The 13,061-nt window shown below is 48.1% G+C and overlaps 1 protein-coding gene across 1 annotated transcript in view; it reads right to left on the minus strand.

The window, feature by feature from the left end:
- The window catches only part of slc12a9 (solute carrier family 12 member 9), a 118,683-nt gene that overhangs the window by 30,315 nt on the left and 75,307 nt on the right, over positions 1 to 13,061 (minus strand). The window contains exon 5 of the mRNA XM_073048856.1: positions 10,363 to 10,470. Within this exon, the coding sequence (XP_072904957.1) occupies positions 10,363 to 10,470 (108 nt within the window). The remainder of the gene's footprint in view (positions 1 to 10,362; positions 10,471 to 13,061) is intronic.

The raw sequence follows: 13,061 nt of genomic DNA on the forward strand, positions 1-13,061 counted from the left end.
CTGTTAGATCCTGGTCTTTTCGCAATCCTTTGGAAGTCAGGCATAAAACTTGTTGTTCGTGGCCATTTTACAAGAATATAGTTAGTGTAATGTGTACATAGATTCTCTTTGTGACCATGTGGGGTTCCTCCGGGCATTTCAGTTTCCTCCCACACTCCAAAGATGCACTGTAATAGTGTTACGATAACCACTAGGCTACAATGGTGGACTTGAACCCGGGTCGTGCCCTAATCTAGCATAAACCAAATGGAAAAAACTTCAGTAAGCAAACCTCGGGGTGCAGAACACTTGACAATGTCAGTACTCCAGAGTGAAATGCGTCTTTAAGGACCAAATGCACCACTTGCCTCTATCACGATACACGGTTGTATCAGGCACATTCATCATTATCATTAGGTGCCATGGTCTTTCTATAACCATGATTGTTTTTAGCAAACTTCTTTACAGGAGTGGTTTGCCATTGCCTTCTTCTGGGCAGTGTCTTTACAAGACAGGTGACCCCAGCCATCAACACTCAACACTCTTCAGAGATTGTCTGCCTGGCACCAGTTGTCACATAACCAGATCTTGGTGAGATGTTAAAGGGTTGAGAAATGATTTTTGGACTCTTGGAAATAACTGCAGACTTCTGTTTGTTCTGAGTAATCTGTTTGTGCTGCTTTTAGACTGACAAATATGCTACGTTTTGTGGACTGAGTTCTGCTTATTTGTCACATACTTCCTGCAAGAATTAAAATGGCGCTCTTTGTCTCGTAAGCTAGTTCCATAAATTGTTAGACAAAGGTTTGATACATTTTGTTTCCAAATATGCAAAACAACAGTTAGAAAAATGAGGAATTATCTCACTGCACACATTGTCCCAGTTGTCTGAATTTGGCTGCCTTTTAAGGTGATCAAGTGATCCTTGTCTCGAAATACCACTGTTGCTGGGCATGTGATTATGGGGGTAGCTAAAAAAATTGTTTCCTGCATACGTGACAAAAAGTGGTATTAAGACTCTGTATCTCTGTGCTTTGGAGAGAAACCTCCGGTATGGGCCCCTGTGTGTGCCTAAGGAGGGCTCTCTCTATAGTAGCGAGCTACTAAATAAAAAGCTGTTGCTTTATCCTCCGTAGTGCTGTGTGTTCTTGCGGGTAACGGGTAATAATTAGAAGTAAGGTTTAACATTGGGATATGCACCGGTTGCTCAAACGACCATCTACCACCTGCCCCCATGGCTTCACATGACCCTGCTCAGGGGGCTAAGCAGGTGATACACCTCGCCCAAGTGTGAGCTGCGGGCCAGCAGAGAGAGGGGGCGCCTTACACCTCCTTTGGTAGAGACGTATCTACACCCCGCCACCGGAAACTATTTAACCTTAACAAAAAAGTTGTTCATTTGATGATATCATAAAAGGCAGGCAGCAGTAAAAAAGGATCCTGGATATACCAAGTGAGGTTTACCACTGATGGACAGAAATAAGGCGAGTATGCTATTGGCTTCACCTACACCATACACTGGAGGGAGTTTGTCATTCACACGTTTGAACTATGTTTTACAACACCATGAAAAGGCCATCAGTTACTCCATCGGAGGTGTTCGGGCACATTCTGGAGTTAGGGCATATAGCAATTATTAACTTCAGCAACCAATCTTTAGATCTGAATATGGATTGTAGATTAAATTTAAAATGCAGCCCTGGACAACAGTTTTCCTGGAGCTGTGCACATCGGGTCATTGAAAACCAGACAATGCTGATAAACATTCATTACAGGTGTCTGGACTGTGGGTGTAAAGAAGGAGGTGTGTGAAAACAATATGTAATTCAAAGGAAGCATACTGTAGAATTGTTCTTTGATCTTTGGCATATAAAATGTCATGTAATATTGGGTCCAACGGGCCTCTTCCTCCAGAGAGTGTCTCATTTTGTTGAATAAAAGACTACTTTTATATCTACCAGCCACATCTCTCTGGTGACATTGTTCACGTTACAACAGAGGGCATTTACAATATCAAGCGTCAGGATAGGTGTTCAAAGGTTTAAGAGATTACAAAGATGTATGCAGAAAAGTGTTCCTATCTTAGATACATAGAACATGAAACTGGATAACACAGTATAGGATCTTTGGCCCATGATCTTGTGCTGACCATTCAACCTACTCCAAGATCAATCATACACTTCCATCCTACATAGTCCACCAATTTTTCTATCATCCATGTGCGCATCTTAGAATCCCTTAACTGTTCCCTCTACCACCACCCCTGGTTCCATGCACCCATTACTCTGTTTTTAAAAAAACTTGCCTCTGATATCACCCCACCCCACCAAATCATACTTTCCTCCAATGACCTTAAATGTATACCCCTTTGTATTAGTCATTTCTGCTCTGGGTGTCCACTCTATACCTCTTATCATCTGACACACCTCTACCAGGAAGCTACTGACACGATGAAGGAAGCTGTGAACACCGCCAGTAATGGAGGACATACACTCACTGTTGCTCTGAATGCCAGCGGCGTAACGGGTAAAAGTGATAAGTCACCTTCCATCCTCCTACGCTCCAAAGAGAGAAAAAGCCATAGCTCGCTCAACCTATCCTCATAAGACATGTTCGCTAATCCTAAGGCAGGATCCTGGTAAATCTCCTCTGTACCCTCTCTACAGCTTCCACATCCATCCTGTATACAAGGCAATCAGAAACTGAACACAATACTCCAAGAGTTTTAGAGTTGTAACATTACCTCGTGGCTCTTGAACTCAATTCCCCTGACCAATGAAGGACATCACACCATACACCTTCTTAAACAGCTGCCAACTTCGAGGGGTCAATGGACATGAATCCCAGGATACCTCTGTTCTCATACAGCACAGAAACAGGCCTTTCTGCCCTTAAATGCCTGCCCGTCCATCATACATCCATTTACACTAATCCTATTTTGTTCTTCCCATACTTCCATTAACTAACTACAAGTTCTACAACAACAACAACATAAGGGGCAATTTATAGCAGCCAGTTAGAACATAGAACAACACAGCACAGTACAAGCCCTTCGGCCCACAATGTTGCACTGACCCTTAAACCCTGCCTCCCGTATAACCCTCTACCTTAAATTCCTCCATATACCCATCTAATAGTCTCTTAAAATTCACTAGTGCATCTGCCTCCACCACTGACTCAGGCAGTGCATTCCACGCACCAACCACTCTCTGAGTAAAAAGCCTTCCTCTAAAAAGTCCCCCTTGAACTTCCCACCCCTTACCTTAAAGCCATGTCCTCTTGTATTGAACAGTGGTGCCCTGGGGAAGAGGTGCTGGCTGTCCACTCTGTCTATTCCTTTTAATATCTTGTACACCTCTATCATGTCTCCTCTCATCCTCCTTCTCTCCAAAGAGTAAAGCCCCAGCTCCCTTAATCTCTGATCATAATGCATACTCTCTAAACCAGGCAGCATCCTGGTAAATCTCCTCTGTACCCTTCCCAATGCTTCCACATCCTTCCTATAGTGAGGCGACCAGAAATGGACACAGTACTCCAAGTGTGGACTAACCAGAGTTTTATAGAGCTGCATCATTACCCTGCGACTCTTAAACTATATCCCTCGACTTATGAAAGCTAACACCCCATAAGCTTTCTTAACTACCCTATCTACCTGTGAGGCAACTTTCAGGGATCTATGGACATGTACCCCCAGATCCCTCTGCTCCTCCACACTACCAAGTATCCTGCCATTTACTTTGCACTCTGCCTTGGAGTTTGTCCTTCCAAAGTGTACCACCTCACACTTCTCCAGGTTGAATTCCACCTGCCACTTCTGCATCATATCAATGTCTCTCTGCAATCTTTGACAACCCTCAACACTATCCACAACACCACCAGCCTTTGTGTCATCTGCAAACTTGCCAACCCACCCTGCTACCCCCACATCCAGGTCGTTAATAACAATCACGAAAAGTAGAGGTCCCAGAACCGATCCTTGTGGGACACCACTAGTCACAACCCTCCAATCTGAATGTACTCCCTCCACCATGACCCTCTGCTTTCTGCAGGCAAGCCAATTCTGAATCCACCTGACCAAATTTCCCTGGATCCCATGCCTGCTGACTTTCTGAATAAGCCTACCGTATGGTAGCTTGTCAAATGCCTTACTAAAATTCATGTAGATCACATCCACTTCACTACCCTCATCTATATGCCTGGTCACCTCCTCAAAGAACTCTATCAGGCTTGTTAGACACGATCTGTCCTTCACAAAGCCATGCTGACTGTCCCTGATCAGACCATGATTCTCTAAATGCCCACAGATCCTATCTCTAAGAATCTCTAACAAACTAAGAAGTTAGTTTACTTATCCAGGAGGATCACAACCTCTTCATGGTTTGGAGGGTTGAGTGCCTCAATGACCCGGAGCTCTGTTGGCTGGAGTCAGGGCTTTATGCTTAGTTCTTGGAAGGGTCACCCATGCCGAACAGGTCAAAGGGTAGAGGCCAGATGAAGTGTGGTCCACCAGTTCTCTAAGTTCGGGGGTTCACCTCAGGGCTAACAACCCTGACTGGTCAAGCAAAACTGTTCAGCTACTGAAAAGAATCCTTCCATATCTGTGTGCGACGGTACGGACAGACAGAGATGGAGGACCTTCACTGCTGCGCTAAACGCCAGTGGCGTAATGGACTGAAAGTAAGTTAGCTTACTGACTCGCACTTCCTCTTGGCGATGAGGGAGGGAACCGGAGCACACCAGGAAGCCCTCACACTCACAGGGAGAATGTACATGTTCAACACGGACAGCACTAAAGGTCGGGATTGAATTCAAACTGCTGGAGCCGAGACAGCAGTTCTCACTGCGCCACCTTCTTGAACGGAAGTGAATGGGCTCCAGATCCCACTTCCATAGGCTCTAGGCAAAGTCTCACAATAGAGGTATTTAGGGGATTTCAGATCCTATGGAGCAGATGTTCTTTCAATAGTCACATTATTAGCTATCTGCTGTACCACTGAGTGTATTTATGTATGTTCATGGTCTTCTGCTGAAGTAGCCCATCCACTTCGAGGTTTGATGTGTTGTACATTCAGAGATGCTCTTCTGCACACCACTGTTGTAATGCGTGGTTATCTGTGTTATTGTCACCTTCCTGGCAGTTTGAATCAGTCTGACCCCTCTCATTAACAAGGCATTTTCACCCACAGGACTGCTGCTCACCCAATGTGTTTTTTTTTGTTTTTCGCACCATTCTCTGTAAACTCCAGACCAGGTTCCCAACTGGGAGCCCATGGTTAATGGTAGGGACCCACGGCATAAAAATAGTTGGGAAGCCCTGCTCCAGCACTTGTTCCGCTTACAAGGATAAGTACCAGGAAGGAGATCGGTGGGAAGGGATGGGGGGGACGACGAATGGACAAGGGAGTCACGTAGGGAGCGATCCCTGAGGAAAACAGAAAGAGGGTGGGTGGAAAGATGTGCTAGGTAGTGGGATCCCGTTGGAGGTGGCAGAAGTGACGGAAATTACAAGTGCTACACCTGCCCTTACACTTCCCCCCTCACCACCATTCAGGGCCCCAGACAGTCCTTCCAGGTGAGGCGACACTTCACCTGTGAGTCGGCTGGTGTGGTATACTGCGTCCGGTGCTCCCGGTGTGGCCTTTTATATATTGGTGAGACCCAACGCAGACTGGGAGACCGTTTTGCTGAACACCTACGCTCTGTCCACCAGAGAAAGCAGGATCTCCCAGTGGCCACACATTTTAATTCCACGTCCCATTCCCATTCTGATATGTCTATCCATGGCCTCCTCTACTGTCAAGATGAAGCCACACTCAGGTTGGAGGAACAACACCTTATATACCGGCTGGGTAGCCTCCAACCTGATGGCATGAACATTGACTTCTCTAACTTCTGTTAATGCCCCTCCTCCCCTTCTTACCTCATCCCTGACATATTTAGTTTGTTTTTTTCTCTCTCTCTGCCCATCACTCTGCCTGTTCTCCATCTCCCTCTGGTGCTCCCCTCCCCCTTTCTTTCTCCTGAGGCCTCCCGTCCCATGATCCTTTCCCTTCTCCAGCTCTGTATCCCTTTTGCCAATTACCTTTCCGGCTCTCAGCTTCATCCCACCCCCTCCGGTCTTCTCCTATCATTTCGCATTTCCCCCTCCCCCTCCTTCTTTCAAATCTCTTACTATCTTTCCTTTCAGTTAGTCCTGACGAAGGGTCTCGGCCCGAAACGTCAACAGTGCTTCTCCCTATAGATGCTAAACAGAAAGTACACAGTGCCAACAGCTCTCGGTCGAAAGCACTGTACTTGAGTTTGGGTGGTCGTAGGTGCTTGCTGAAGAACACCAGGGGTTGCCAGTGCCCCTCGATGAGCTGCTCCAGCACCCCACCGACTGCTGTGTCCGATGTGTCCACCATGAGGGTGGTCGGAACGTTCGTTCTGGGGTGCACCAGCATCGCGGCATCTGCCAAGGCTTCTTTGGCTTTAACGAAAGCGGCCGCTGTCTCCTCGTCCCAAGTAATGTCCTTGCCTTTACTTGACATCTGGGTGTACAAAGGGCACATGATACAGGCTGCTGAGAGGAGGAAACGGTGGTAGAAGTTCACTATACCAACGAACTCCTGCAGGCCTTTGACCGTGTTGGGCCAGGCAAAGTGGCAGATCGTGTCTACCTTGGTGGGCAGAGATGTTGCCCCGTCTTTGCTAATCCTGTGGCCCAGGAAGTCGATGATATCGAGACCGAACTGGCATTTGGCTGGGCTGATCGTGAGGCCGAAATCTCTCAGGCAGGAATGATCTGGCGGAGGTGGGACAGATGCTCCTGATGACAACTGCTGGCTATAAGGATGTCGTCCAAACAGATGAACGCAAAGTCCAGGTCGCGTCCCACCGCGTCCATTAGCCGCTGGAACGTCTGTGTGGCATTCTTCAGGCCGAATGGCATTCGGAGGAACTCGAACAGGCCGAACGGGGTGATAAGTGCTGTTTTGGGGATGTCTTCAGGGTGCACCGGGATTTGAAGGTATCGCCGGACGAGGTCTACTTTGGAAAAGATTCTTGCCCCGTGCAAGTTTGCTGCAACGTCCTGTATGTGCAGCAAGGGGTAGCGGTCTGGAGTTGTAGCCTCGTTCAGTCTGCGGTAGTCGCCGCATGGTCTCCAACCCCCGGCTGCTTTGGGCACCATGTGCAGGGGGGAGGCCCATGGGCTGTCGGACCTCCGTACGATCCTCAATTCCTCCATCCTCTTGAACTCCTCCTTTGCCAGGCGGAGCTTTTCCGGGGGGAGCCTTCGTGCGCGGAAGTGGAGGGGTGGTCCCTGGGTCGGGATGTGGTGCTGTACCCCGTGTCTGGGCATGGCTGCCGTGAACTGCGGTGCCAGAATCGATGGAAAGTCCGCCAGGATTCTGGTGAATTCGTTGTCCGACAGCGTGATAGAGTCCAGGTGTGGGGCCGGCAACTTGGCTTCACCCAGGGAGAACGTCTGGAAAGTCTCGGCATGTACCAGTCTTTTCCCTTGCAAGTTGACCAGCAGGCTGTGAGCTCGCAAGAAGTCCGCCCCCAGGAGTGGTTGGGCCACCGCGGCCAGTGTGAAGTTCCACGTGAACCAGCTGGAGCCGAACTGCAGCTGCACTGTGCGGGTGCCGTAGGTCCATATCGTGCTGCCGTTTGCGGCCCTCAGGGTGGGTCCTGGCTTCCTGTTGCAGGTGTCGTACCCCGTCGGGGGCAAGATGCTGATCTCCACTCCAGTGTCGACCAAGAAGCGGCATCCCGACTGTTTGTCCCAGACGTACAAGAGGCTGTCCTGGTGGCCAGCCGCCATAGTCATTAGCAGCAGCTGGCCCTGGCCCTTGCAGGGCGGGCGGCAATGGTGGGCTTTTGTGCCCCACCGCTGGTGGTAGAAACACCACTGTTCACTGGCCTCATCAGTCCTGCCTCTGTGTTGTGTGCGCCCACCTGCCGGGCCTGGTCTGGTCCGCTGTTGGGCACGTGGCCTGGTAATCTGACCGACGGATGCCATGCTCTCCCTCTTGGCTTTCCACAGCACGTCTGCCCGGGCCGCCACCTTCCAGGGGTCACTGAAATCTGCATCGGCCAGCAGCAGATGTATGTCCTCGGGCAGTTGCTCTAGGAACGCTTGCTCGAACATGAGGCAGGGATTGTGTCCATCAGCCAGGGCCAGCATCTCGTTCATCAATGCTGACGGCAGTCTGCCTCCCAAACCGTCCAGGTGAAGCAGGCGGGCACCCCGCTCACGCCGTGAGAGGCCAAAGGTCCCAATGAGCAGCACTTTGAATGTTTCATATTTGCCTTCTTCTGGGGGCAACTGTATGAAATCCCCAACCTGGGGGGCCGTCTCCTGGTCAAGGGCGCTCACCACATGAGAGTAACGCATGGAATCAGAGGATATCTGCTGAATCTGGAGCTGGGCTTCTGCTTGACTAAACCACACAGAGTCCAGAAAGTCGGCAGTTTTAGCAAAACTGCGTTAACAGATGAAGAGTCGGTCATCTTTGGTCCAAATCCCGTTTGGACCGTCGGGCTCACCAATGTAGCGATGTGCTACACACAGCGCTGAAATAACGACACGCAGTTGGTAAGTCGTTTCGAGACTAGTTTATTCAAACTTTGCGGCGCTGGCATTTAATCCCTCGCGCCCGCCCTCTCCGGACGTAAATGACATCAGAGGTGCATTACCAAAGTCTCCCCCCGCGCGCTGGCTATTTGTGAGCCGGTTCGCCTGCACAGAAAGTGGTTCGCCACACCATCATGACTAATATATTATCCTTCTCAATCCCATTTTCCAGTCTTCTCCCCATAAACTTTGATATCCTGACTAATCAAGAACCTATCAACCTCTGCTTTAAATATACTAAATGACTTGGCCCCCACAGCCGCCAGTGACAACAAATTCCACAGATTCACCACTCACAGGCTCTACTGATGATGAAGAAAGCCTTAAATGCTGCCAGAGATGGTGTAGTGGGCAGAAGAAAGAAGATACCCACGGGCTAAATGGACATCCCTCTATTCTGAGCTTGTGTCCTGTGGTCCTAGATTCACCCACTATAGGAAACCTCTTCCCCACTTCCAGATTGTCTAGGCCTTTCAATGTTCAATAGGCTTCAATGAGACTCTCCCCTCATTTTTCTGAACTCCAGCAAGTACAGGCCCAGAGCCACCGAGCGTTAACCCTTTCACTCCTAGAATCCTTCTCATGAACCTCCTCTGGACCCTCTCTAATGTCAGCACATCTTTACCTATACAAGGAGCCCAAAGGTGTTTGCAATACCCCAAGTGCAGTCTGACCAGTGCCTTATAAACCCTCCGCATTACATCCTTGCTCTTATATTCTAGTCCTCTTGAAATGAATACAAACACCGCATTTGCCTTCCTCACCACCAACTCAACCTGAAAATTAACCTTTAGGGGATCCTGCACCTCAGGTATTTAAACATTTTTTTCTCTGCTTGAAAAAGTCTACATCTTTATTCCTTCTATCAAGATGCATGACCACACACCACCCTACACTGTATTCCATCTGCCACTTCTTTGCCCCTCCGCGCCTATCTGCAAACTTGGCCACAAAGCCATCATTTCCATGTATAAATTGTTGATGTATAACATAAAAAGCGGTCCCAATTCTGACCCCTGTTGAACACCGCTTGTCACCAGCAGCTAACCGAAATAGACCCTCTTTATTCCAGTCCTGATGAGGGGTTTCGATCCAAAACTTTGACTGTTTATTCCTCTCCACAGATGCTGTCTATCCTGCTGAGTTCCTCTGGCATTTTGTGTGTGTTGTGCTGGATTTCCAGCTTTTGCAGAATCACTTGTGTTTAGGAATCCTATCTGAGCAAGGTTCTAGATGGAGGCCAATTAATCTGACACAGTTGGGCCAAATGTTTTTCTGATCCTTACTGGAGGACAGGTTGAGTTGGCTAGGGCTTTTCTCTTCGGAACAAAGGAGGATGCTAGGCGACTTGATAGAGGCAGAGTGGGCAGCCAGAGATTTCTCCCCACCTCCAGGGTGAAAGTGGCTAATACAAGGGGGCAAAACTTTAAAATTGTTTAGAGGAAGGAGAGGATGCCAAGGGTAGCTCTTTTATTCAAACAATGGAATGGTGTGTACGTGAAACACACTGCTAAATGTTGCGGTTGAGGCTGATACGTTAGGGACATTTAAGAGACTCTTAGATAAGCACGTGGAAGAAAGAAAAATGGAGGGCTGTGATTGATCATAGGAAGGGAGGAAGGGCTAGACTGATCTTGGAGTAGGTTAAAGGGTCAGCACAACATCATGGGCCGAAGGGCCTGTACTGCTTCATGTTCTATGCTCTTACTCGAGTGAAAAGTGGAAGGCAGAGGAGAGACCACACACAGACGAGAGGTATTTACCCGACATGTTGGATCCAGCCATTATACCAGTGCAGCCGTTAAACATCACAGCAAACACCGTGGCAAACGTCATGAGCGTACCAGTGGTGTAGTCTACCGAGTAGTTATCTGGAAGACAAAACCAAATTCTGCTCAAAGGATTCACCCAGAAACATCCGCACCCAGTCACCGCCCAGTCCCACATCGCCTACGCCAACTCCGGCAGCAGGGCAGGGGATATTCCCACCGCAAACCATTCCTCTGTGGCCGGGTCAGAAGAATAGCCAAACTACTGCCCAAGATTCCTTAAGACAAAGAACTGTAGTTTCTGGGAAACACTTAATAAGTCAGACAGCTTCTCTGGAAAGAGGGAAAAAATTACTGGGTTAGATTGAAGATAATATACTCCTTCTGGGCAACCTCCAACCTGATGGCATGAACACTGAATTCTCTAACTTCCAGTAATCAAAGGACTTTTCACCTTATGCTCTCAGTATTTGTTGCTTATTTATATATTATTATTACTTCTTCTTTTTGTATTTGCAGAATTTGTTGTCTTTTACACATTGGTTTAAGGCCCAAGTTGGTGCGGTCTTTCATTGATTCTAATATGGTTATTATTCTATTATGCATTTATTGAGTGTGCCTGCGAGAAAGTGAATGTGACATATAGATACTTTGATAATAAATTTACTTGGAACTTTAATTTCTCCCTCATATCTTTGTTCCCCACCCCCACCCCCCCAGTAATCCCCATTTGGTCTCTCCTCTTGCTTCCTCCACCAATCACCTTGCAGCTTCTTCCACCAATCACCTTACAGCTTCTTCCTTCATCACCTCTCCCCCACCCATCTTCCCCCCCCCACCATCACCCGCCAGCTTTTACTCCTCCCCCTCGCCTCATCTTCTTATTCCAGCATCTGACCCCTCCCTTTCCAGTCCTGATGAAGGCTCCCAGCCCGAAACCATGGTCTCAGCCTGAAACGTTGACAGTTTATTTCTCTCCACAGATGCTGCCTGATCTCCTAAGCATTTCCAGATATGTTCAAATGTTATTTCCAAAACAAATTAAGAAAGCTCACCTCTGTCCCAGGATACTGACGGACTTTTACCGCTGTACCATTGAGAGCATACTCACCAACTGCATCTCATTGTGACATGGCAATTGTCCCGTATCGGACCGCAAAGCACTCCAGCGTGTGGTGAAAACTGCCCAACGGATTATCGGCACCCAATTGCCCACCATTGAGAACATCTACCATGAACGCTGCCTGGGCAGGGCGAAAAGCATTATCAAGGATGCACCTCATCCTAACCATGGACTTTTTACTCTCCTCCCACCCGGTAGGTGCTACAGGAGCCTCCGCTCCCGCACCAGCAGGCACGGGAAGAACTTCTTCCCTGAGGCTGTGACACCGGGTGAACCTCACATCACAGCACTAAGCAGTATTGCACCCATATTGTACTGTCTCAGTACTTTTATATTTGTGTGCTGTAGCACTTACTTTTTATTCACAGATATTTTGTAAATAACACTATTCTTTGCATTTCTGGTTAGATGCTAACTGCATTTCATTTGGCTTTGTATCTGTACTCGGCACAATGACAATAAAGCTGAATCGAATCTAATCTAAATTTCTAATACTCCTCAAGATTTTGTAATGTCTGAAGGAGATCAATCCATTCCAAGCGCAAGGAGCTGGGTAACAGCTTCTTCCCCGAGGATGTGAGACTTCTGAACACCTGATACCACCCACTTCAGTCATTACGTGCCGTGTCGGTGACGTGGGTGATCACGGTCATTCCATGGCTATCCTTGTCAATTTCTTTTTTTATATAACAGAAGTGGTTTGCCAATGCCTTCTTCTGGGTAGTGACTATAAGACAGGTGATCCCAGCCATCATCAATACTCTTCAGAGATTGTCTGCCTGGTGTCAGTGGCCACATAACCAGGACTTGTGATCTGCACCGGTTGCTCATACGACCATGACCCTGATCGGGGGGGCTAAGCAGGTGCTACACCTTGCCCAAGGGTGACCTGCAGCCTAGCGGAGGGAAGGAGCACTCCCCCTCCCAGCCCCGATCAGGGTCACGTGAAGCCGTGGGAGCAGGTGGTGGACGGTCGTATGAGAAACCAGTGCACATCACAAATATCGCAAGTCCTGGTTATGTGACCACTGACATTAGACATTGATAATGGCTGGGGGTCACCCATCTTGTAAAGACACTGCCCAGAGGGCGGCATTGGCAAACCACTTCTGTTGAAAAAGTTGCCAAGAACATTCAGGGTCTTGGAAAAGACGACGATTGCCCATGTTATAATGACATGCCGCATAATGAATGAAAGAACCTCGGACTGCTCGTTCCTACCTTCTATAAGCCCAGCCTTAATGAAGAGTCTTGGGCTGCATCATCAACTGTTTATTTCCCTCCCTGCCTGACCTGCTGAGTTTTGTGTGTGCTGATCTAGATTTCCAGCATCTGCAGAATCTCGTGTTTAATTGCTTATTCCTTTCAGCGATGCTTACAATGACAATTGGCTCCTTCTGATCACAAACACCTCTAGTGAGAAAGACCTTAAGACAAAGAACAAAATTAGGCCATTCAACCCATAAAGTCTGCTCCACCATTCTATCATGACTGATATATTATCCCTCTCAACGCCACTCTCCTGCCTTCTCCCTGTAACCTTTGACACCCTTACTAATCAAGAACCTAT

The sequence above is a fragment of the Hemitrygon akajei genome, chromosome 6 (genome assembly GCF_048418815.1).
Source record: "Hemitrygon akajei chromosome 6, sHemAka1.3, whole genome shotgun sequence".
NCBI lineage: Eukaryota > Metazoa > Chordata > Chondrichthyes > Myliobatiformes > Dasyatidae > Hemitrygon > Hemitrygon akajei.